At 37.9% G+C, this 22946-nt stretch overlaps 1 protein-coding gene and 1 pseudogene across 2 annotated transcripts; one reads left to right on the top strand and one right to left on the bottom strand.

Moving 5' to 3' along the window:
- Positions 1-1609: 1609 nt before the first annotated feature.
- On the bottom strand, positions 1610-4504 carry LOC149104950 (uncharacterized; annotated as a pseudogene).
- A 2202-nt stretch (positions 4505-6706) lies between these two features.
- LOC110053884 (band 4.1-like protein 3) lies at positions 6707-22435 on the top strand. 2 transcript variants are annotated; one of them, XM_020760195.2, is made up of 16 exons: positions 6707-6883; positions 8126-8230; positions 8389-8437; positions 8889-8961; positions 9936-9980; positions 10828-10880; positions 11356-11435; positions 12539-12585; positions 14281-14368; positions 16638-16726; positions 17460-17526; positions 17714-17883; positions 18610-18713; positions 19547-19645; positions 20230-20266; positions 20705-22435. In XM_020760195.2, exons 1-16 carry the CDS (start codon positions 6812-6814, stop codon positions 20706-20708), a joined length of 1182 nt encoding a protein of 393 aa, XP_020615854.1. In that variant the 5' UTR covers positions 6707-6811; the 3' UTR covers positions 20709-22435. The 2 variants fall into 2 exon arrangements, with proteins under 2 accessions (XP_020615854.1, XP_089128281.1); XM_089272155.1 differs by lacking the exon at positions 20705-22435 and having other exon boundaries at positions 20230-20270.
- Positions 22436-22946: the final 511 nt, after the last annotated feature.

A 22946-nucleotide genomic window follows, 5' to 3' on the forward strand; every position in this document is an offset into this window, starting at 1 on the left:
GGTTCCTGAGAAAATGCAAGCGCACAAAGGGAAACGCTGGAGAGGACGCCGTAAACGGGACTACATCGACTGATGTTGATGCAAAGGCAAAGATACTGGAAGAAATGACAATAGCTGGGTAAGAAAAAAAAAATGTTGCACTGCTGATTCTAATTTTGTACAATCGATCTGCCTTTCAATTTCGTCCACTTCTCTTCGTCAATCTCCTCTCTGCTTCGACAGTTTCTTGCAACAGTATTTTAGCGCGGCTTGCGCTCATTTCGGCTTGCTCGCTGGCTTCGTGATCGCGATCGTTGTCGCGTTCATCCAGCAATTTTTCTTGATTGTTAAACGAACCCTTTGCCGCTTTCCGCTAATTTAGCGGCCCACTCTTTGTTGAAAGTGTTTTTCGCCTTCTTTGGCCTTCCTTTAGCCGATGAAAACAGGCAAGATCGCTCTGTCTTCTTCGAAGACATCCGGCACTGATTATGGCGCGCGAATCGCGTGTCAACTCAGCATGATCTTGATGTCATGTGACTTCTTGCCTCGATAATTAATTCATTTGACAGAACTTGTCAACTCTCAATTAAGTAATTAATATGCAAACAATCTTTCTCGCGCAATAACTAGCGGCAGATATAAGATTTTTTCGTGGAGTTTTTTTTATCTAAGAGATTACTTTAAGATTTATCCAACCGCTCAAAAAAGTAAAATTATGCAAAATTGCAAATTTTCCCCTTACTGATACCTTAAATTGAGCAGTTCGTTTGGAAATGGACTATGGTCTCGGTTCCTTATTATCCTGCTAGTAGATAATGACGCCACCTTTTGTCAAGGATAGGCTCGTTTTCACGTTCATCACAAATCTTGTTCCCAGATTTTTACGGTTAGCGATTAAACCAAAGTATCGCGGGCTCAAGTAACGAGATTGCGTCTATTACACTAAGAAAAAACTTGTATTTACGACATGTTTTACAATAACCGCAGAAATTCTCGCGCGCTCGTTGACTAATTGTCATTGACAATAAGCGGACTGACACATGAATTTGTAACTTATGTTGACGCAACGAGCGAGAGCGGACAATTTGACAATTTGTTTTATAACATAACTAAAGCAAAGCGCGCGCTCTGATTGGTTAATTTAGCGTCTACTATTTGCCCATGGGTGTACGCTGCTGACGTGTGTGCTAATGTTTACAAAGCAAATCTTTTGACAGACACTGTTTCCAAAGTAATGGCCGACGTTCTTCTTCCAGAAATGCGAAACTGTCTTCACAGTTGTCTGAAGATGAAACTTTATCGAGTTACTGGTGTGCAGTCGGTTGTCATGAATGAATTTTCGCGCACTTGTTTTCTCTTGTCATGTAAGACTACACGAACATTTTTTTTTTTGTGATGTAGCTCAATAAAAGGACTTCTGTTGTTCCAACGTCTCAATGTTATGTTATAAAACTCAAGAAGCTAGAGTCGCACTCGGCTACCGCCTCGTGCGACTCTTACGCTTCTTTCGTGCTTAGCAACCTCCCGCGTGCATCCATAACTCAATAGTGCACGCTATGGCGTTTACCATTTGTTAAATTTAAAACTGACGTCAATTAGATTTACCCAAGCCTAAAAGTGGAGCTAGTAGTAGTAGTAGTAGTAGACTTTATTGGAGAGGGTAACATTTGACACTAACAAAACTGATAAACTAATGGCCCTCGAAATAAACACAAAAAGGAAATTAGTTAAAATCACTATGTAAAACGTATAAATATGGCTAATTTACATAAATTACTAATCATCTTTCCGACATTTCGTCTTTCGACCAAGGCATATCACCAGTACCGAACGGTATTGGACAACAACAACAAAAAAACTCAAGGAAATCTACATAAACACTTTATGCATATCACTACCGTCTGAGTATCTGCTCATTACGACTCCGACTGCGAATATTGCTAGTGACAACCAGTTTTATCTTCGCTGGGACGTAAATGTTATGATCTGCGCTGTCTCAGCGAAACAGGGAGGTGTCACCTCTCTACTACAGCTCGCGGAATGAAAACATGATCACAAAAAACTACTCAATGAATTTAATAAGAATTGCAGTTTTACGGTTCCTGTTAGGCTTAAACAGTTTTGCCGTAAAATAATCATGAAGACTCTAAATTAACAAACTGTTTCTTGACTTCTTACACAAGATTCTAAAATTGTTATAATGATCGAGACATTGACTTATCTCTTTCCACCGTAAATAGTGGTCAAGAATAACTTTAGTCTGATCGGAACTTCGGTCAATGTTGGGGATAACAAACGTGCAATGACTTGAAGTCATTTATATTAAAAGATAAAACTGAACTACAGGAAGAGCATTTATATAAATGTATTTATCTGGTTTCAGATTAGGTGATGTTCGTCAGATTAGGTGATATTCGTCATTAAAGGCTAGCTTTATTTGCTACATTGGTTGGAGACTTTAATGTTTAAAAACCCCGAGAGAACAGCTAGGTTTCCATTACAACGGTTTTGCCTTAAAAAATCCAAATGGCTGCCTCTCAGTTTATTTGCGATATTTAATTTGTGCGTTTGCCGTCAGTTCTCGGTCTTCACTCAGTGAGATATCAGTGCTATACATGTATGTGTAAGGTCACTTCAACTCAATAAGTAACATCAATTCAATATTGCAGTCAGCCAATCAGACTCCGCTTCTGACGAGCTCATGTCGGCATTCTCTCCTTCGCTTTCACTTTTCTGCGGACCATTGTCGATTGTGTGACCGCGCGTGATTACGCGTATGAAATCGAGACGTTCCTGCGCTTTAGGGGGTTCCAAGTAGAGGCCCATCTCCACCGCCTTGTTCTTCGCCATACGAGCAAACTCTTTTACCTCCGTAAAATTTCTTCGTCGATATTCCAGATCAGAACTAGACAGGTAGAAGTCGACTTTGTCTACCAGTGTCATTTCCGACCAGTACTTGTTTCTCAGCGTATCTAAGCACCACCTTGCTTTCGCGATAAATTCTTCGTTTACAGTGCGTTTTCGGGCGACATCGCTGTCGCAATCGAGCAAAAGTATTGTCATTGCGAGCAACGCAAGCACGAAGAGCTGCTTCACAAATCGCTGTTTTCTCTTTCCACATGCAGGCAGACGTCGATGCACTTTTCCAGATTACTTCGAACTTCATTGACTAGTTTCAGGCTTCGATGGGGAGTGCGTCCGATGAAATCTATTAATATTCTTGCTCTCTCCCAAGCAATCAAGCTTGTGTCGAGGCCCGCTTGACATCCAGCAATGTTTTGCCAGGCTAGATTCACACAGTGCTCAGCCTCTCCTAGGCTTCCTTGTGTTCTCAAGATTTCTGCTCGATAGACGTAGCCCTTACCTGCCAAAAGCTGAGGATTTTCTGCTTCAGACATGAAACTGAACGCCTCGTCGATCAACTGTAGAGCGCGGTCTGGCTGGTTTTGGTAAGAAGCTTTCATGCCTTGTTCCAGTTTTATGGCTATGTGAGTGTCTGCATCAGTGAACGTCAGCAATAGATCACTTGCGTGTTTATAAAAATCTTCCCTCTTAAAGCTGTTACGGCACGACCGAAACTGATTCGTAACCCACCAGGATCTTTTGTACAGTACAGTACTCTCTTTAGAAAGGCAAGGTAGACTCAAGGCAAACAATAGGGAAACAGTGCTCTCTTTAGTCATTTTCTTAGCCTTGCCTGTTTTTAATGATATCATGGGCCCTGTTTCTAGCATGACAGAAATTTGACAGATCGTTTCACAAGCAGTGTGTTCCTTTAAACTTCTCTTTTTCCCTCTTCTTTTCGGTTGAATGGCATTTAAAGAAAAACTGATCTTGTATCTTGTGTCAGTTTCGTGGAAGCGGAACACGTAGCCGATAACTCCTATCATGGATGCGTCTGTGCCACTTTTAGTCAGCTCAGTTTTGATGCAGTTACACTGATAATCAGGCAATTTAAGACTAGATGCACTTTCTCCATCATAACTTACTGCCACTGTTACATCGTAATGACCTCCGATGTCAAGCGCCTCCCGTGTACGTTGATTCTTACAGACCAGCAGTTGTACTAAGTGATCGGTGTCACAATCAGGGAAGCCAAGTCTACTCCGACCAACGTTCAAAAGTCCGCGTGGTTTCCAGAGTTCTCTCAACACAGGACCACCTTCATCGCTGCTTTCAACCTTGTTGGGATTTTCAGGAGTAGTCGAATCATGCACTGATCTAAAGTTCAGGACATTATCTCTTCCAATTTGCAATGTGCCAGCGTTTATATTCAAAACAATGGAGTTGTCACTTCGTGTCGTTTCCCGCTCCTCCTCGCTCTGATGACATCCGGGAACATCAGTCTCAAAGCAGGGATTGATGTCGAAATTTTGGGAACCAGTAGCCATTTCAGTCGGTAAATTTCAATTTTCACGCTTGCCGCCCAAAGAGTTGTCAAAAAATCAAACTTTTTTGTGCACTGTTAAAACCCGTGCTGGTCACTGATCAGAGTGATACCCGTGATTTTCAAGCACCCGTGATGGTCGTCTCGGACATGCCTCTCTTGACCGTCACGGGATCGTCACATAACTATACAGTGGAAGCCCACCTTACCATGTCAGTTTTTTTTTTGCTGGCCGGGGCAAAAGCTCATCCGGTCATTGTTTTCTTTAAAGAACGCCGTAAATAAGGTTCCCCCGTCAATACCAACAGATTTTTGTGGCGCGTTGGTGACCGCATTAACGAGGTTCCACTTTAATTGGGAAATTAATTTTCACGGCTTTGAGCCGGATATACCTCAACTGAAATATTGTCCAATATTGCAAAACGCGAATGTCCCCCTCTCAAATCAAAGGGTGTTTGGAGAAGTTTTTCACGATTTAGGCTACAAAGGAGCCACCCAACGGAGGAAAGATACTTGAAAAATTTCTCAAGTGCGTCCTGGGCCTAATAACAAGTAATTCCTTTTTCTGAAGTTTCTCCGGTTTCCGTTAACAGTATCCATTGTTCCTTTGAACCAATTTGAATAATATTCCTTACTTCCTCGAAGTAAATGACCATGTTCCTTAATTTGTACCCCATTACCAAGAGCGAGCACTCAGTAAGCCTAAACTCTGTAGCCGCTACAGAAAAAAACTGATGAAGACAAGCAGAATAAACAGCAGTTTTACTGACTCTGAAATCTATATGCAACGTAACAAGATAGTCTGCTGAATCTAATTAAATCGAATAAAATATTCTATTACACTCTTTATTTGATAAGAATACATATTATACGAAATTTTAAGAATATTTTATGAATAAACCCGAGGCTGAGATTTTGAAAAGAATCTAACTTTGTGCGTTAATAGAATTACTGTATATGATTTTAACTAAACCGTATAAAATTCAAAACCAGCACTAGCCGTATGTTTAATGCAAATAACATTTCTTGCCGCTGTTTGCATTTTATTTCTTGTTAAATTGAAATGGCCAAAGAAGAAGAGTGTTTCTGGAAGAGGTTATGAGTGTCATATCCAGTATTTATTGCGTGCAGTCTGACTCCAAAATTACCATCCAGACACCGAAAACATTCGAAAATAGAACTGGCATTACGCTATAATCTAAGAATATTCACAAGAATATTTTCAGCCAGACCCCCATTCAAATTTTAACGGTTATACTTTTGAAAATGTATGTTGACTAGCATACGAAACGTCAAGTTCATAAAATGCATGTTTTTAAAATGTTTATCAGCGCTGTTTGTTTTAAATTTGTAATCAAGCAGCGATGGCTGAAGACCAAGAGTTCATAGGTACTAAAAATGCTTTTTTAACCCCTAAAAGTTAGGACTAACACCCCCGTTCTTACATGGTCCGATTTCGCCCATGGCGAGTTCCGCCCCACCGTGTTCGTCTCCACTATAAAATTTCTATTTCGAGTTCGCCCCAAAATTTTGTGTTGTGACGTAGTTATTATCGAGTTATTAAACGTTTTCGAATGACCATTTCAGTCTATGTATGTTTGATAAGATTGGTTGGTGATTGTTTCGCTTGTTGTATCTCGCCATCAGGGAGTCTCGCCACCAAGCGAAGTCACCTCGCCACCAAGCGAAGTTTCCTCACCACCAGTATTCTAATAAGGCAGTGGACAAAAGAACGAGGAATAATCTGTATATGCGACTCGATCTGGTTGGGGACGAACTCGATCAAGTTCAGTCGATGTGGGGGCGAACTCGCCATGGGGCGAAACCGGCAGCTACCTTTTTATTTAGGAGTCCCCATGGGGTTTAAACATACTCAGCCGGGCAGGACACAGGTATACTGTGTAGGAGATATTTTTGTTTTAGCACTCAAAAACCTCCCGTAGTGAGGGGGAAACAGTCCGTGATCGCCACGTATCATCAGGCTTTAGGGGGTTTCCCGCAACTCGCAAACTTAAATAGAGCCTCTGGCACCCAGTGTACTAAACTTGACTCGCGGATCAGGCGTTTTTTGACTTTTGCAGTTTATTCGAGCCTGGAGTTTATTAGAGTTTTTATTCATTATCAGTTAGAGCTTAAAATATCTTATAATTACATGTATACCTAAAGCTTACTGTAACTCGAATATAAATTCCTTGAGGGTCTTATTTACGAATCTACGTGGGAGACCGGGCGTTTATTCGAGACCCGGCGTTTAATCCTCCACGCGTTGCCCTACCCTACCCGTGACAAATGCTTATGTCGTTATCTTCTACCCAGAATTCAACGGAACAAAATACTGCAATCGAGGCTCAGTTGGCTTGGGTAGGGTTTGATCATTTGTAGACGCTCCGAGATTTTGTTTTGCTTGAAGGTCCACATCCAAATTACCACTTATTCTGCAGCACTATGGGGAAGTCAAGCACGCTGCACTGTGAAGTTCAACTGCTAGATGACCAAAGTACAGTTTTGGACCTAGATGTAAGCTTTTTCTATTTTGTAAACGAGTATTTTGGTTCCAAAATGGTGGATATAATGTTAGTTTGTATGCAGCGATAAGTTTATGTTTGCTAATAATTACCAATAGTTCGCGATCCTGTGTTATTCTTCTGTGGCTATGAACTACAAAATGAAATTGCAAAATTTCACAGAATATATAATATTGAGAGTCTTGCAGAAAGATCCGATGCGATGTTGATGAAATTTTTTCGGATTCGCATATGATCACATGGAAGTCTTTTGTCTTTGCATAGACATATTCCCGTCGAATAATTCTGTAAATTGACAAATTTACCAGGATATTGGAATAATTCGCTTGCTTGGAAAATGTGTAAACTAGCGTATTTGTGGTATGTGTCCAGCAGTAGTTACTGGCATACAATAGCTGATTGTGTTAACCGTGCTATGACTACAGCTGTAAATAAATTTTCATTTCAAAGAAGCCGTTACGTTGAAAACATTCCTGAAGGAAAAAAGCTTCTTTTAAACCCAGACAGAGTGATGATAGATCTTTCTGATCCTATCTGATCTTACATTGAGTTGTGGTCGTTAATTCTTAACCCTGGAAAATTTTTTATGACCTTCATACAAATTTAAAAACAAGCCATTCGTTGATCATAAATTTGCTGGTGTTTGCCAATCAAGAACAGGCCTAGAAGTTATCGAATGTCTGCTCTATTAGTACAAGGTTGAAATAGTATTTGTTGACATGTTGTCTGTTTGGCAGTTAGCTTTTATCTGAAACTGATATCCCAACTTCTGGGTTTCTAGCAAAATGATTATTAATAGTTGAAAATTACCGTCAATTAAAATAGCAAAGTGCCTCTCAGCTGTTCAAAGGGCAAGGAACCAAAGTTTCCCATTATTTTTTTTTTACATGTAAAATGTACTTTGATCAATCCATCTTCAAACCCAGGAGATTACTGTTTATTTTTCTCTGAAAACTGTGTACATAATAGAGGCAAACTGTATTTTATGTACAGTGTTTACACGGGGGTCTGGTCTGGTCTGAAGTCCAACCAAACAATTATTATTATTTTTTGTCTAATTATACTTTCTATAAAGTCAAAATACTTAGAAATTAACCGCTAAAAAAGAGATGCAATGTTATAGAATTGTGATATTGAGTTGAATGCACACGTAGATCAGTAAAATCTTTTGTGCAGGGAGTGGTCTTTGTCCTAATTACCAGTTTAAGTCACTTGTTTGTAATATTATTTGCAGAAAAATGCAAAGGGTCAAGTTTTGTTTGACAAGATCTGCGAGAAAATTGAAGTTGCTGAGAAGGATTACTTTGGTTTGCGATACATTGACGAAAAGGATGGGCAGGTATTTCACCATAAAATGCATTAATTAACATTTTCCAAATACAGTGGAATCCCAATTTTTTGAACCTCAAAGGGAAACAAAACTTGGTTTGAAAAATCAGGGAGTTTAAGAAATCAAAATCAGCTTTAGTTTAATGAGAAGTTCACTCTTGGTTGCAGTATAATTGGTTGGACCCATTGAGGCCTATCAAGAAACAGCTCAAGCACGGTAAGGCTTGTACATGGATTCATAATTCCTTTTTTAACCAAACATAGTGTACATTTTGTCCTTTTCTATACAATATGTTACTTAGAAGTTTTTTTGTTGGACTATTGTGAGTTAGGCTCGTCAAGGTAGTTTGTAAAAAGAAAGATTGTAGTCAGGCAGTCCTACATGTACATATAACTTACACTTTAATCTGTAGATAATCTGTAGAACTCTGTGTGTTCATGTAGACAGCTGTTACTTGAAATGTTATTGCAAATAATTTGATGGCCATTTTTCTAGGCCTGGTGAAACTAATGTAAAAGTATACATACAGCAACATTGTATATGTACAACCCAGTGTTTTGTTAAAATAAACTGGAAGATATAAAGTTAAAAAAAGTTAAATCAGGCCTGTGGACAAATTCTGGAATTTATCCTCCTAGTTCAAAAGGAGAATTTTTTTTCTTTATAGAACCATATCATTTCTACTTTGCTGTCAAGTTTTATCCACCCAACCCAACTGCTCTTGTTGAAGATATCACAAGGTAAGAAAATAAGATAATAAATTATTGTAACAGAGTGGCTTTCATTTGAGTGTTGAAAAGTAATTGGGTTAATTCGCATTTCTACGTTTCACGATTGGCTTTAAAAACTCTCGCCACTTGTCATCCAATCAGAAGTAAAACCAAAACCAATCTTAATTTGCTTGTACACATCTTTCCATCCTTCACATCAGCTATTTGTATTTGCTTTGAGTTTTGATTGGTTCACTGTGTTGTCTATGTCCTTTGTGATTGGCTAGAGCAATTACTCTGGGCTTGGTTTTATGACACTCAATTGAAAACCGCTTTAGTGTAATAACAAATCAGTGTTTTTGCTTTGTTTTGTTTTTTGTGTTTTGTTTTTTTGTACGTTAATTTCTTTTTGAGTGGTAAATAGATGTAAATTTACAGCACTGCTCAAAAGTAAGTTAGCACCCTCTCCAGAGACTAGACTCTCATACCACGAGACAAGACACGCGTCTTGCAAGAGCTGTAAAAAACTGTCAATACAACTGCTTGAACTTCTTGTGAGATTTTGATAGCCTATTGTAAAGCAATCATGCAGCAGCACCAAAGAAACAACACAGGAAAACTTTGCGCTCTCTGAGGAAACTTTACTTTTGAGTGCCACCTGAACTCTGTTGCCTACAATGTTCATGAGAGATTGAACTCTTAAAATTTTGAAATCTACATGGCTTGGGAATGATATCTGTGAATATATGCTACAAATTTTTATGTTTTAAATCAAAAACATTATTGTTTGTCACTTCCACAGTGTTAAGACCTGTACACTGAAATTGCTACCCAGTCTTTTCACGGTTTGAACAGGTGGAAGTACAGACCGTGTAGACTATCAGACTATAATTGTGGTTGTTCATACTTACAGTATGTGACCTTTATGTGTAATTTTATTCTGAGCAGACCAACATTATTTCATGTAGTATTTATCAGTTTAATTATTAAGTACTTTTGTGTAGGTACTTGATGGTTTTACAACTCAGAGAAGATCTTCTTAAAGGAAGGTAAGAAGGATGAAAGGCACTAATTAAGAATAAGACTAGGAGCAGCTTTCTATCGCTCGTAGAAAACGAGGCATAACCAAGTTGGTTATCGCTAATAGAAAACAAAGGCGAGTAGTCTAATTATTGTATTAGTAGATGCTCTAGAGGAGTACCGCACAAAACCAAGTACAATTTTTGTATTTTTAAGCCTAGAATTTAGAATAATGTTAATAAAGTTTCAATAGCGGTGTGTGCATGAACGTTGTCCATCAGGGAATAGAAAACTATGCGAGAACCAATCAGATCCACAGATTTCCAATAGGACACAGTTGAGTAGCTACAAATTTTAAATATGACCTTGGGTCACAATTGCCATAATTACAATTACATGTACATGTGATATTTAGTTATTATTTTATTTTGTTTGAATGGTTTGAGTGGCCTGTACAATCTTGTACATGACTGAAAAACATCTTAAGATGTACTTATGAACAGTGCAAAATTATTATTGCCAAGATGAATTATGAAAATGATTGTAACTGAACAGACACTCCCTTAAATGAGTACTGTGACTGCAGCCGAATACCAACACTAGATTTCAATTGCCCATTCTTGAATATGATACCTAATTTCCCAATAAACCTCATGTCCCAGTCCTGATGGTAAAGTAATGTAAAGAGCAGGTTTTTAGCCAGGATTTGAAAAGCGGGTGTCGCAAATGTGCAATAGGGTCTGCTTAAATGAACAATTTATAAGGCAACGTGAACAACATAACAATTTTCTTTAAAAACTGGTGTCCACCGGCTGCCTGGACACCTATGGTAAAGAGCATCAAAGAAGTTATTTGAGTTATGTTCCCTTTTTGTAGATTGCAATGCTCTGTTCCTATCCATGCTCTTCTTGGTTCATTTGTTGTGCAAGGTAAAGTCAGTTCATACATTTTTAGAAAGTTTATTTTACAAAATCAAAAATGATTTTGTAATTATTGTTAAAACTGGGTACCATCTTTAGGTTACATGTAGATCACCACTTAAATGCTCGTTGGCTTGGTGTCTTAAGAACAGACAGAAGGGTCTTGTCTGAAATTCAATTTCCAGAGGTGCTAGATAGAGAGAAGGGGAAGGTTTGTTAATAACAACTTTTTGAACAATGCCCTACAATTTAGATCTGTACTCTTAAATGGAGCCAAACAAAACCTGCCAACTACTGAAAAACATATTTTGTTATTATTCATTTATTTACTATACAGTATCGAAAGTATTGTGAACAACAGACTATTATTTTCTTTTAAGTTAACATGTGAATGTACAACTCGCGCACAGACTCTATTACTTTTGGTACACTTTGTATTTGTTGCGTCTAAACTGTCTCATGTATTATAAAATTGTTTTTGTAGCTGAAGTTGGAGACTATGACCCTGATGAGCATGGAGAAGGTGCAGGATATCTTTCAGAGTTTAAATTCTGTCCTAAACAGGTACTAAAACCGTAAAAATGTTCATTACCCTTTAATAATTATATCGATTTAGCCTAGCCTAAAAATGATTCTGGTCAAGAGATGCCTTGTTTTGACAGCTGTCAATTCACCATAACATACAGTAGATGTCCAATATCAAAGATGTGCGCTGTAAACCAAGGCAGCATTCTTCGCTCCACCTATTAGCTGGAGTATGGCCACCATGTTGCACAATGCTGTTGTTGTTTTTCATCGTAGCGTGCACACACATGCAATCCAAGTTGACCATGAAAAAGCCATGTTGACCATGAAAAAAGAGTTGCATGGTTATCTATTTCTTTGCACGCATGTGGTTCTGTTCCTATCTATAGTCATGGTACTCCACTTGGCTGCTGGAGCTCCGCTACTTATACATTGGTTAACATGACCAATGAATAATATCTCCCAGTTCTGACAACAGGCAGAGTGGACAGGTGATGAGAATAAAAAAGAAATAATCAATTGGGATATGCTGTCTTGATATACACAGTGTACATATATGTACTACCACTAAATTCTCAACAAATGGCAAAAGATACTTCTATCCATTAGTAATTCTATAGATATGAACATTTAACATAGACAAAGTCAGGTGTTTTAATGGCAAATAGAACACTCATAGAATTCATATGAAACTACATCCAGGACTCACGTGGCGTATTTTCCGTGTTCTCACCAGTCAGGATATTGATGATGTCATTTTTTATTTTTCCGGTTGTTTGTGCAAACAGTCAGTTTGTGTAAATATGAAAATTATATGGTGGCTGGAAGATATGAATTGTATTTTCTTGTGTTAAAAACAATATTTTACTTGCTTGCTGTGCTCATTCATAAAAATAATATGCTTTTGGCCACTAGGAAGTAAAATTCATATCTGCGTGCTGCTGTGTAATATCCCCTATGAAAATGTAAACTGTATAATGTAGACTGTATAATTATGTGTATTGAAGGATGAAGCCACTGTGGCAAGTGGTACTGCATTTTCTGGTGGTAAGATGTCAGTCTGCTGTTAAATATACCTTTTAGTTACATTTGTAAAGTTTCTACTGTAGTAATGAAAATACCTTTCTTGATTATTTCTGTAGCCAGATGAGATGCTTCAGAAAGTACATGAGTTTCACAAGAAACACAGGTCAGATTTGCCCCCACTTCTGTAATACAGTGGGCAGTTCCAGAAAATATCCATACTCCCCTTACAGAAGGGATTGGAATTTCCCGGGGGCAGGGTGTGGGTGGGGCGGGGGGGGGGGGGGGGGTTTGTAAGACCAAAAAATTTAAAGAAATGTACATGTTTGAAGCTTAATTGGAATTTTGAGACAGTGGGTGGGGGGATCTTGGGAAAAAAAATCCCTTCTAGGAGGGAGGTGTGGATATTTTTTGGAACTACACACTGTACTAAGCAAAGGGAATACTGTACATCTGAATTTTGTCAAAATTAACTAAACTTCAATGTCACAAGAACCAAAAGATTTCACTGTCCATGACCACAAACTACACATACTGTACAGTCAAACCTCCAGCTCCCATAAGCGACCACCCAAAATGCCAAGCTTAGCTGTTGCTTACGGGAGGTGGTGGCTTACGAGAGCTTATCTAACCCTCTTGGGTCAAATTGTTGCCTCACTAGCATATGGTAACTCCATGCATCAGTGCCCATCTAAACCCATATTAGCATTTAGCAGCCACAAAAAAACTTAATCTTCCCAAAATTTTCCCAAAACTTTTCCCAGTGGTATTTTATTCAGAGTATCATGGTATGCTTCTGATATACTTCAACGCCTTATTATCCAATTTCCGCTCTATTATCTGTCAAGTGGTCACTTGTGGGAGGTTAAAGACAAGAGAAAATTTCAAACGTTTAGCTCTAAAAGTGGTCATGGTCAGTTAACTTGGAAACCTTTGGTATTTTGGAAAACTGGTCACTTAGGAGAAGTGGTCGCAACCCGAAGTTCAACTGTATATGTAAACACACTGTTACCAGGCCCTGTCAGATTTGCAATGAAGTACATTAGCTCTGTGGCTTTCTCTCTGTACCTGTACAGCATACACTATAGACTATAATGCTAGTTGAATATCTATTGACACTGTACATTTATGAAATGAATATATCAACCCTTTTGCACCCTTTTAATTTTGCAGTGTGGTAGTGATCAGTATTTTATGTTACACTGTACCTGCACATCCAGCTTCTCCCAGTAATTGCAATTTCAAATCAGGCACATGACAGTGACTGTTCTTTTCAGCTGTTCATGTATGTGTGAATGGGTTAATGGCAGATTAGAGTGGATTGTAATAGTATCTGAAATTATTAGACATTTGAAGGAAATGTGGTATTATTTTATCTCTTTACAAGTGAATATGTGAAAGATCATATATTTGAACTGTAGAGAGATATATGAAAACATGATTGGTCATCACAGTTGTATGCACAACTTAAGCAATTGTGAAATTAAGCCAGAAAAAAAATCAGACTTGAATGGGATATGAACCCGTGACCTCTGTGATACTGATACAGTGCTCTACCAACTGAGCTCTCAAGCCAAGTGGGAGCTGGTCACATTGTGAGTTCATATTATACAGGCCATAGATGGTGAAGAATACAAGTGAATATATGAAAGATTGTATATTTGAACTGCGGAGAAAGATATGAAGAATTTTTTTCAAGCTTAATTTCACAACTGCTTAAGTTGTGTACATATAGATGCAATGATCAATCATGTCTTCATATCTTTCTCTGCAATCAGATCATAACTAAGAACCAATCCAAATGCAAGAATAATTCAACACATTAGATAAAACTGAGTAACATTCAATTCCTACTCTTTAGGGGAATGACACCAGAGGATGCTGAGTTGCAGTATTTGGATAATGCCAGAAAGCTTCCCCTGTATGGAGTTGACCTCCATCAAGCTGTGGTGTGTAACATTTCATTTTGTGCCAATGAGTTAAAGGAACTTAAAGGAGCTCAGTCACGGTGTTTTGTCTTTTTTTGGCTGCATACAAAATCTCCTTTAAATGGAAGGAAACTTGAAAATAATAGTTTACTAAGATAGATAAACATCAAAGAGATAATAATAAACCATAAAGGAACAAGGATGGTCAAGGATGGCGAAGATTGACACGGATTGCAAACAACAAATTTGAAAAATTTAGGCTAAACTTTTCAAAATGTGCAAACTGTAACTGGGCTCCTTTAAGACTGGTTCACACTCATGAGATAAGCACAAACTTGAGTGCAATCATAATCACAAGTATAAGAGTATAAGCACAAAAAAAAGAAAAATTATCCTTTTTCTTTTGCTTACACGTATGCTTAATTCACTAGTGTTATGTTTATTTCACAAGTGCGAACTGACAGGAAATAAGTACAAGCTAAGCCCAAGAATTCAACTAATCACTGTCTTGTTTCTCCAGCAATGTAACTCTCACTGTGCATGCGTATGCTGCTACTGTGAACGTCCTTGTGCTTGTGCTTGTATTTACATGTGCATTGTGCCTCAAAAGTGTGAACCAAGCTTCACAGTTTCATGTGAGACATTTCTTGCGTGCATGACAAGAGTGATTGATCAATGTGTGTTACTGACTTTTAAGATCACTTTTTGCAACTAATAAAAGTTCCTTAAGGGCCCATTAACCGATCTTTTCGAGCCGTTGCAAGGGAAAATTTATTCTCATATAACCTCGTCATTTTTAGTTACTTCAGAGTTATTTCATGTGTTTTAACTTTTTCATGATCAGCAACACTAGTGTTGGCGTCATCAGGCCACACCCATGGTCATGTGACTAATACTGAAAAAACGCAAAGGCTCCCAGGCAAATTACCTTATCGGATTGTTTTTCATTGATTTAATATTTTAATTTAAATCCTCATTACGCTATGCATGGATTTTGTTTCATTTCTAAAAGGTCGGATTTTGAGAGAACTTCAAAATATTAAAAAGTTCGTAATTTTCTGAAAAAAGCATGATTTTGAAAAAGGAATGTATAGCTATGTTTCCAACGTTGGCTTTAATCAAAATCCGTCAAAAAAGGCTGGATTTAAAGAAAAACTGCGTTTCCTTTAGCATTTAAAGAAACTGGAAGTGCACCCGATATATATTGGAAGTTACCCTATCAGCGCGTGCGCAATTTACACTACCAGCACACTTTGGTAAGATAAAACAAAGCCACATGGAGTTTGTTTTTCTCCTTGTATTGCTCTTGTTTTTCTTATTTTGTCTTTGCTTGTACTTTTTTTACTTTGCATTTTGTGAAACCCAAAGAAAAACATCTAAAATGGGAGCAAATTTGGAAGTTATTGATTTTTTTATTTTCTGCGCTGAGGCTGACGTAAGTAACCGGAAGTGGAATTTCACCTCCTTAGCAACGCACGCAAGTGCGCACATAAATCGGTTAATGGGTCCTTAAAAGAGAAAGTTATTCACACTGTAATGCCAGAAGACTGAAAGTAACTTTGGTAAAGGTGGGCTATTGATTTTAAGAAAAGAGTTATATGAACCACAGAAAATGGAAAAAGTCGCAAAGAAATTTAATGTCAAGAAATTTAATATCTACAAGTGTAGTCAAAAGAAAATTATGGCAGTAGTTATCAAATTCATGGAGGCATGGTGGCCTCATGGCCAGTGTGCTCAGCTCCGGATCAAGCGGTCCAGGTTTGAGCTCTGACTGGGGACACTGTGTTGTGTTCTTGGGCAAGACACTATCACAGTGCCTCTCTCCACCCAGTTGTATAAATGGGTACTGGCAAACTTAATGCTAAGGGTAACCTTGCAATGGACTAGCATCCCATTCAGGGGGGAGCAGAAATACTCCTAGTCGCTTCATGCCACAGAAACCGGGATAAGCTCCAGTTTGATGGACCCCTTGGCTTGCATGCTGACTTTACCCTTATTATACTTACAGTACTTAGTTATAAATTAATTTTAATTCTTTTATGCTGTTTTTGAGTTGTTGCAATTTTTGATGAAAGATGTTCTTTAATAGGATTTAATTTTATCAAAGGGGATGTATGGATAAACCTTAATTACAGTGTTAGTAGCTTCTTTTGAGTTTCTGTGACAACTTGTAAAGGAAATATTCAAAAATTTCCCCTTTTTCGTGGCTGGTAACTGTAGGCAGCAAATAAATAATATACTTCTACCAGAAGGAAACGCTCCTAATGTGATTGTTCCAAATGTGTTTCAGGATGCAGAAGGGCAGCCTGTGATTATTGGTGTGTCTGCATGGGGTATTCACATCTTCCACAACAACCGACTGATTAACAAATTTGTTTGGTAAGTAGGGAAATCATGCAGGCTTTGAAATGGAGGGCTTTTTCCAAGCTGTCACTAAGGGCCATAACCCATACCACCTGCTGCAGCTGAGTATGTTTGATGGGCCCTTGATGTTACGGATGAACTGGCCTATAGTTGATATAATTCAAGTAAAAGGTAACAAGTTTGTTACAGGTGTGAAAATCAACATTTCAGTTGATGCAAAAGTTAATGACAGCCCTGTTTTTAACAGACAAGTTAAACATTATTGACTGACTCAGCTTTACTTGTACAATTATGTACATGTCCTGCAGCCAAAAATGGCAAAATAATTGAAAGTGCATGGTTGTGCATGTGTAGTACAGTACTCCATGCTTTTCTTTGCAAAGGGAAGTCAGTTATACCCATAATTGTCTTGTCTTTTTATTGGCAGAGTCAACGATCTTATTACTGGAAACATTTTTTTAGTGATATTTGGTCACTCTTGATTTTCTGGAATTTGAAAAAAAAATGCAATGCATCTTTCTTATTTTGTTTTTGTGTATGATTATACTTGTACAGTATAAGGTATCATGCATAATTTATTATTATGTTTGGGAAATTATTAGACTCTGTATGTTAACATGCCATGTTTGAAAGTTTTTTTTATGTTTTCTGTGGCTATAACCCCTTATGGTACATTAGGCAGAAGTTGCTTTTGACCAAAGTTGAGGAACTAAAATTTTAATGTGTGTATCTTGTGATTTTGTAACAGGCCCAAGATTGTGAAAATTGCCTTCAAAAAGAAGAAGTTTACATTAACAATCAGACCAGCAAGTGAGGTAAACTTGCCGTAATAATTTTGTCTTTAATAAATGTCTTTGTACTTACAGTAATTGCTACATGTAGATTTTACTTTTGAATAAAACTCATGTATATATTATTTTTATTGCCTGTCTCATACATTTTATTTTCTTGCTTACTAATAATATCACATTGTATTTCTTTCTTTACAATACTACACTACAGAGTGATTACTATGTTGCAACAGTGTTGAGCTTCAAGCTTGGTAGTTTGAGGGCCACGAAAAGACTGTGGAAAGTCGGAGTGGAAAACCACTCATTTTTTAGATTGTCGCAGGCTGATCTGCCCCCTAAAGATGTGGGATTCATCAAACTTGGTTCCAAGTTTAGATACAGGTCTGTTGGGAAACTAATTAATGATTCATACCTGTACATGTAATCTTGATAAACCCATACAGTTTACTTTATGTGCTTTTGACAAGAGAGTACACTACATTACCTACTGAGTAAATTCCAAAATCCTTCAATTTTGTAGCACGTACATATTTTTCATTCTCATCAATCAATGTGCTTCTGATCGTGGCCTCCCATTTATAGTGAACAAGGAATGGCTACATGTATGAATAAAACTCACTGAGTGCACATTATCCTTTTTTAATGAGAATGAAGATGTATACACCTGATATTCATTAGTGCATGTAGGTAGTGGTAAATTGATACTTATGTTTTGTTTAAATTTTGCAGTCAGTTTGACCTTTATTTTTAATTGTCTTACAATTTTTTTTTTCGAATTCAGAGGAAAATAAAAACAAAACTGGGTTGAAGCAATTATTATCTTTGACCAAAAGTTAATTCAAACCATAACAGGTGTATCATGTGTTGCACAGTGTTTAAATTTTTTTCATGTTTTTCTTTCTTGCTGTAGCTTACATGTATGTGTACATGTATATTATCTTTGGAGCAGAGTTCCTACCATTGAACTAAATGTGATGCTGTATTTTACCTCCACTACACTGTAGATGGAGATTGATTGACTGACTGACTCGTACATTTACTGGTTGATTGATTGATTGATTGATTGACTGATTGATTGATTGATTGATTTTACTTGCTTCTCCACAGTGGTCGAACTCAGCACCAGGCTCGTCACAGTCAGGAGATCCTACGCAGTCAGCCAGACTTTGAGCGAGTTTCAAGCAAGCGCTTTTCAACTAAAGTCCTTGATGGTAAGTCAAGTTTCAATCTCAACAATTGCCGGTTTTCATGTGACATCATCATTTTACAAAGCTAAAAATTACCACTCCTTCAGAAGGTTAAGTTTTATGAGATGTAAGACCCTCTAACAACTTGACGTTTTGCAATGTTTACATTGGACAGGGTTCCTCATTTTGTATAGAGCACATTTGAATTTCCAAGTTCATGCATTGCGTGACATTAAAATGGCTGCATGAGAAGGCTCTCACATAGGTCAAAAGAGTTGTCGCACAACTTTTTGCTAACTGAACAGTTTTTGCCCTAGAAGAAGTATTAATTTCAATGTGTGGGAGCTCCAGAGTAATAATTTTTCGTTTCAATAGCAAAACTGAATGACAGATGTTTCTGTCACTTTATGGCCACCGAGGGGCACCAACATGATATCTCCATACAAAGCTCTATAAATTTGGGTGAAACACTTTTCCAAATAATGCGTGAATCCCAGATTCTTGACGTAGTTTATTGAATGGTTAAGATTTTTATTTTTGATGGCCTGACAGTGCAGTTTGTTCATCAGCTACATTTTCTTTAAATCTTCTCCTTGAGAAAAATGCAATTTTATGTTTAGTAAAACGTCTCACAGCAGTTTTTTTGTGAGCCATTGTTATCGTTTGAATCCTTTTCCACAAAACCAAGTCATTTGATTTAAGTGAGTTTTGAGTGAAAGAAGTGATAAATTTGTCGCAATGGTCAACTGGTTCTTTCATTTGTTTTCAGTACAAACAGGTTTGAGTTTTGCCAAAAGCTTGTAAAGTTGGCAACAGCCGATGTGTGTTCATGTTAATTGCATCTACATTTGCTGTAGGTAATCGTAGATCAGAAATGATCCAGGAGGTACCCCAGGCAGAAGAAGAAAAGGGAGATGAAGAAAAGAAGGATGATGAAAAGCCTGTTGAGAAGACAGGTACATGAACTAACATTAAATCACCAGTTTTCTTTCTTTTATGATTTGGTTCCTTGCATTTAGTCGCCTTGGATACCCATTCCTCCTTCCCCTCCCATATTCTCTTTTTCTCTCCCTTCCCCTCCTTCCCTCCATCCATCCCACACTCCCTTGCTCCCTCCTTTCTTTCCATCCTTTCATCCTTCCCTCCCTGCCTCCCTTCCTCTCTGTCTACACCATTACCTTCCTGCCTCCCTGCTATCCTCCCTTTCTCCCTGCCTCCCTCCCTACCTCTCTGCCTACCTTTCTTCCTCCCTCTTTACCCCCTCCCTCCTTGCCTCCCTTCCTCCCTTCCTTCCTCTCTACCACCCTACCTTCCTCTTTCCCCATGTCCCTCCCTCCTTGCCTACCTCACTTCTGTCCCTCTTTCCTCTCCTTCCCTTGCTATTTACCTACCCTTATCCCTCCTTTTCTCTCTCTTTCTTCCTTCACTCCCTCGTCTAATTGTTTCCTCTCTTCCTTTCTGTTAATTCATCTATTCATTTATTTACCCATTTATTATTTACATTGTATTTATCTATACTAATATTTATTTATTTATCCAGAGGAGCCTGTTGAAGTACCCATGGCAACAGAGGAGGGGTAAGCCCAGTTCTCAAACTTACTTTAATTATTGAAATAATTCATTAACTTAAAACAAAGAAAATCAACCATGAAGGAGGTTTGAATACCCGGTCTTAATTAGCGTAGATTTTGATGATTTTACTTCTCCATTTACTCCCTAGTTTTTGTTTTGATTGAGAAGATATATCAAACACTTGAGACAGTGTTTCATCAGCTATACAAACACCACGAATTTCATCAAAAATACTACACTGCACTTCGTGTTTTCAATTCTCTTCTTGGTGTTTGGACATCCTGATGAAACACTGTCTCTCATGTTTGATATACTGTATTTAATTTTGCAACAAAGCCATAACTAAAAGGAACTTGGAAAGTGATCACTGCTTACAGGAGGAATGTTCAAAAGAAGAATGACTTTGTTGTATACTAATAGTAAACATGATTTCTCTTTTTCAGATGAATAATCAAAGGAAGAGTAATTTTTGCAAAAGAATCCCATACTTCGTTGAAATGTTCATTACCAGGTTTTCATGGGAACATATGCAAAATGATGAACTAAGGCGTGATTTCCTTACAGGATTTTGCGTGTCAAATTTTATCTTCACCTTACTGTATGCCAGAACATATTGATATAACTTTTAAAATGCTTTTACTATGTTGATAGTGTGTTTTTTGTTTGTTTGTTTGTTTTTCAATATTCCAGCAAGATCTAGGTGTTACAGTTGAACCCCTATTAGCAGCCACCTATTAAACGGCCACCCCTTTTATTAGGCAGTCAGTGATCAGACTCCCAATGAGGGTTTTTCTGTTGTTTTTACCTCTATTGAAGGGCAGCCCCCTTTGAGCAGCCACTATCCATTTTCCTGAGGGTGGCCATTTAATAGGGGTTGAACTGTATTTTCTTTTTAAAAAGATAAAAATCTAAGCAATAAATATCTTGCTCAATGTTTATTCCATATTTGTGAAACCCTTGACATCCTGATGTCAGCATGCAAGTTCTCCTCACTTGTCTCTTCACATTCCTCACAGATTGTTGAGAGAATGTGACAGTTTGTATTATACCCAGACCACAGTTTGTTGTGCAGGGAGCTTGTATGGTTGTTACTTTCTAAGGCTTAAATAAGAAGGTTCCTCTTTACTAGCTCCCATGATCCACACCTTTGGGGCTCAAAATGTGTAGTTCCAGAAAATATCCCACACTCCCAACCCCCTGGAAATTCAAATTAAGCGTCATACATTTTTTCACATTTTTTGGTCTTGCCGATCCCCCCATCCCCCAGGAAATTCCAATCTCTTCTGTGAGAGGGGGGTGGGGGGAGTATATCTGGATATTTTCTGGAACTGCACAGTTCAGAGTTATACTTTTATATTCATTGCTTGTTAAAGAGTTAAGCATTCAACAAACTGAAGATGCTTCAAAATTTCATGAGACCACGACATGCCATTGGTAAAGATAGGATAAAATTTAGAAGTTTTTTACATAGCATTGTTAGGCTACAGGTTGTCTTTATCACTTGTTGAGGCTTAGATTATTGATAGGAGATCCTCTTGTTGATAGGGTTAGAACATTTTTTGCCATGAATGAAACATCCAAGTCACTGTGACATAATTCTTCACTTATGCCTGGCAAGTTACATGTTTGTCTCTTGTCAATTTTAATAGATAGGATATCTCCCCACGAATCACCCTTTTAAGATCAGTTCTCAATTCTCACAGCTCTATTCTTGAGTTTGGCCTGTCGTGTTGGGAGAAATTGGTTGCTGATAGGTGCAAGAGATTTGAGGATTAAGGAAGACATACAAGCAAAAGCTTTGTGGACTGTTTTTGCGAACTGCAAATATATACTATTATATAATATATTTTATTGATTAACCATTAAGGTTATGCTTTGCTTCTTCCATCGATACTCGATTAGTATACAAGTTTAACTATCTTGTCTTGTCAGAAGAAATATAAGATAGAGGACAGCTGAAGGGCTTGGCCTTGCTTGCTATAATGCCATTTTGAGTTCACGAATTTCTTTCCCTTTTTGGGTTAATAACAGCCATTCTTTCAAAGAAGGGTTTGGATCTAAAGAGAAAGCAAGGTTTATAGCGCAGGGTAAATAATTTAACTAAAATACAATCTTGTAATCTGTTAAATGAAGCGGATTATTTTTTTTTAATTGAATAAAGGCGCTTCTTGTTAGTTACGAATATGCTTGCTTGACCTTGTTTTCAACCGCGATTATGACTAGCCTTGCGTGACTCACGTGCCATGAAATTTACCAAAAGTGTCACGCAGTGTGGATCACCCAAGCAAGTTGCGGTTCAAGCGGTTGGGTCACGGTATGTAGTCAGTTAATAGGTCATTTCCGAGTTACCTTGTACCCCTCAGACGAGTTCTCGTGCAAAACCTTTCATATGAAAATGGTTTGAGTCTTCTTTTTGTTATTGCTGTAAGAATGCAATAAGGTTAAAGCTAATTTTGTACAATTGTGTCAAATAAGAAACCCATTAAGCTTTTTGAAGAAAGCTAGGCGTATAAAACTTTCTTTTCAACTTTTTCTGTTATTTTAAATTTGTATCTGTCGGGAAACGCCTCAAACAGATAGGATCGATTTCACCGACTAAGTGCCGAATCAAACACATGGTCCACAAAGATTAGATACTACTCGCAGGGACGGAGAGTTTATTGTTTCCACGCATTTTCGTGTTCG

Source organism: Orbicella faveolata, unplaced genomic scaffold (assembly GCF_042242905.1).
Source record: "Orbicella faveolata isolate gen_17 unplaced genomic scaffold, um_ofav_v1 contig_34, whole genome shotgun sequence".
NCBI lineage: Eukaryota > Metazoa > Cnidaria > Anthozoa > Scleractinia > Merulinidae > Orbicella > Orbicella faveolata.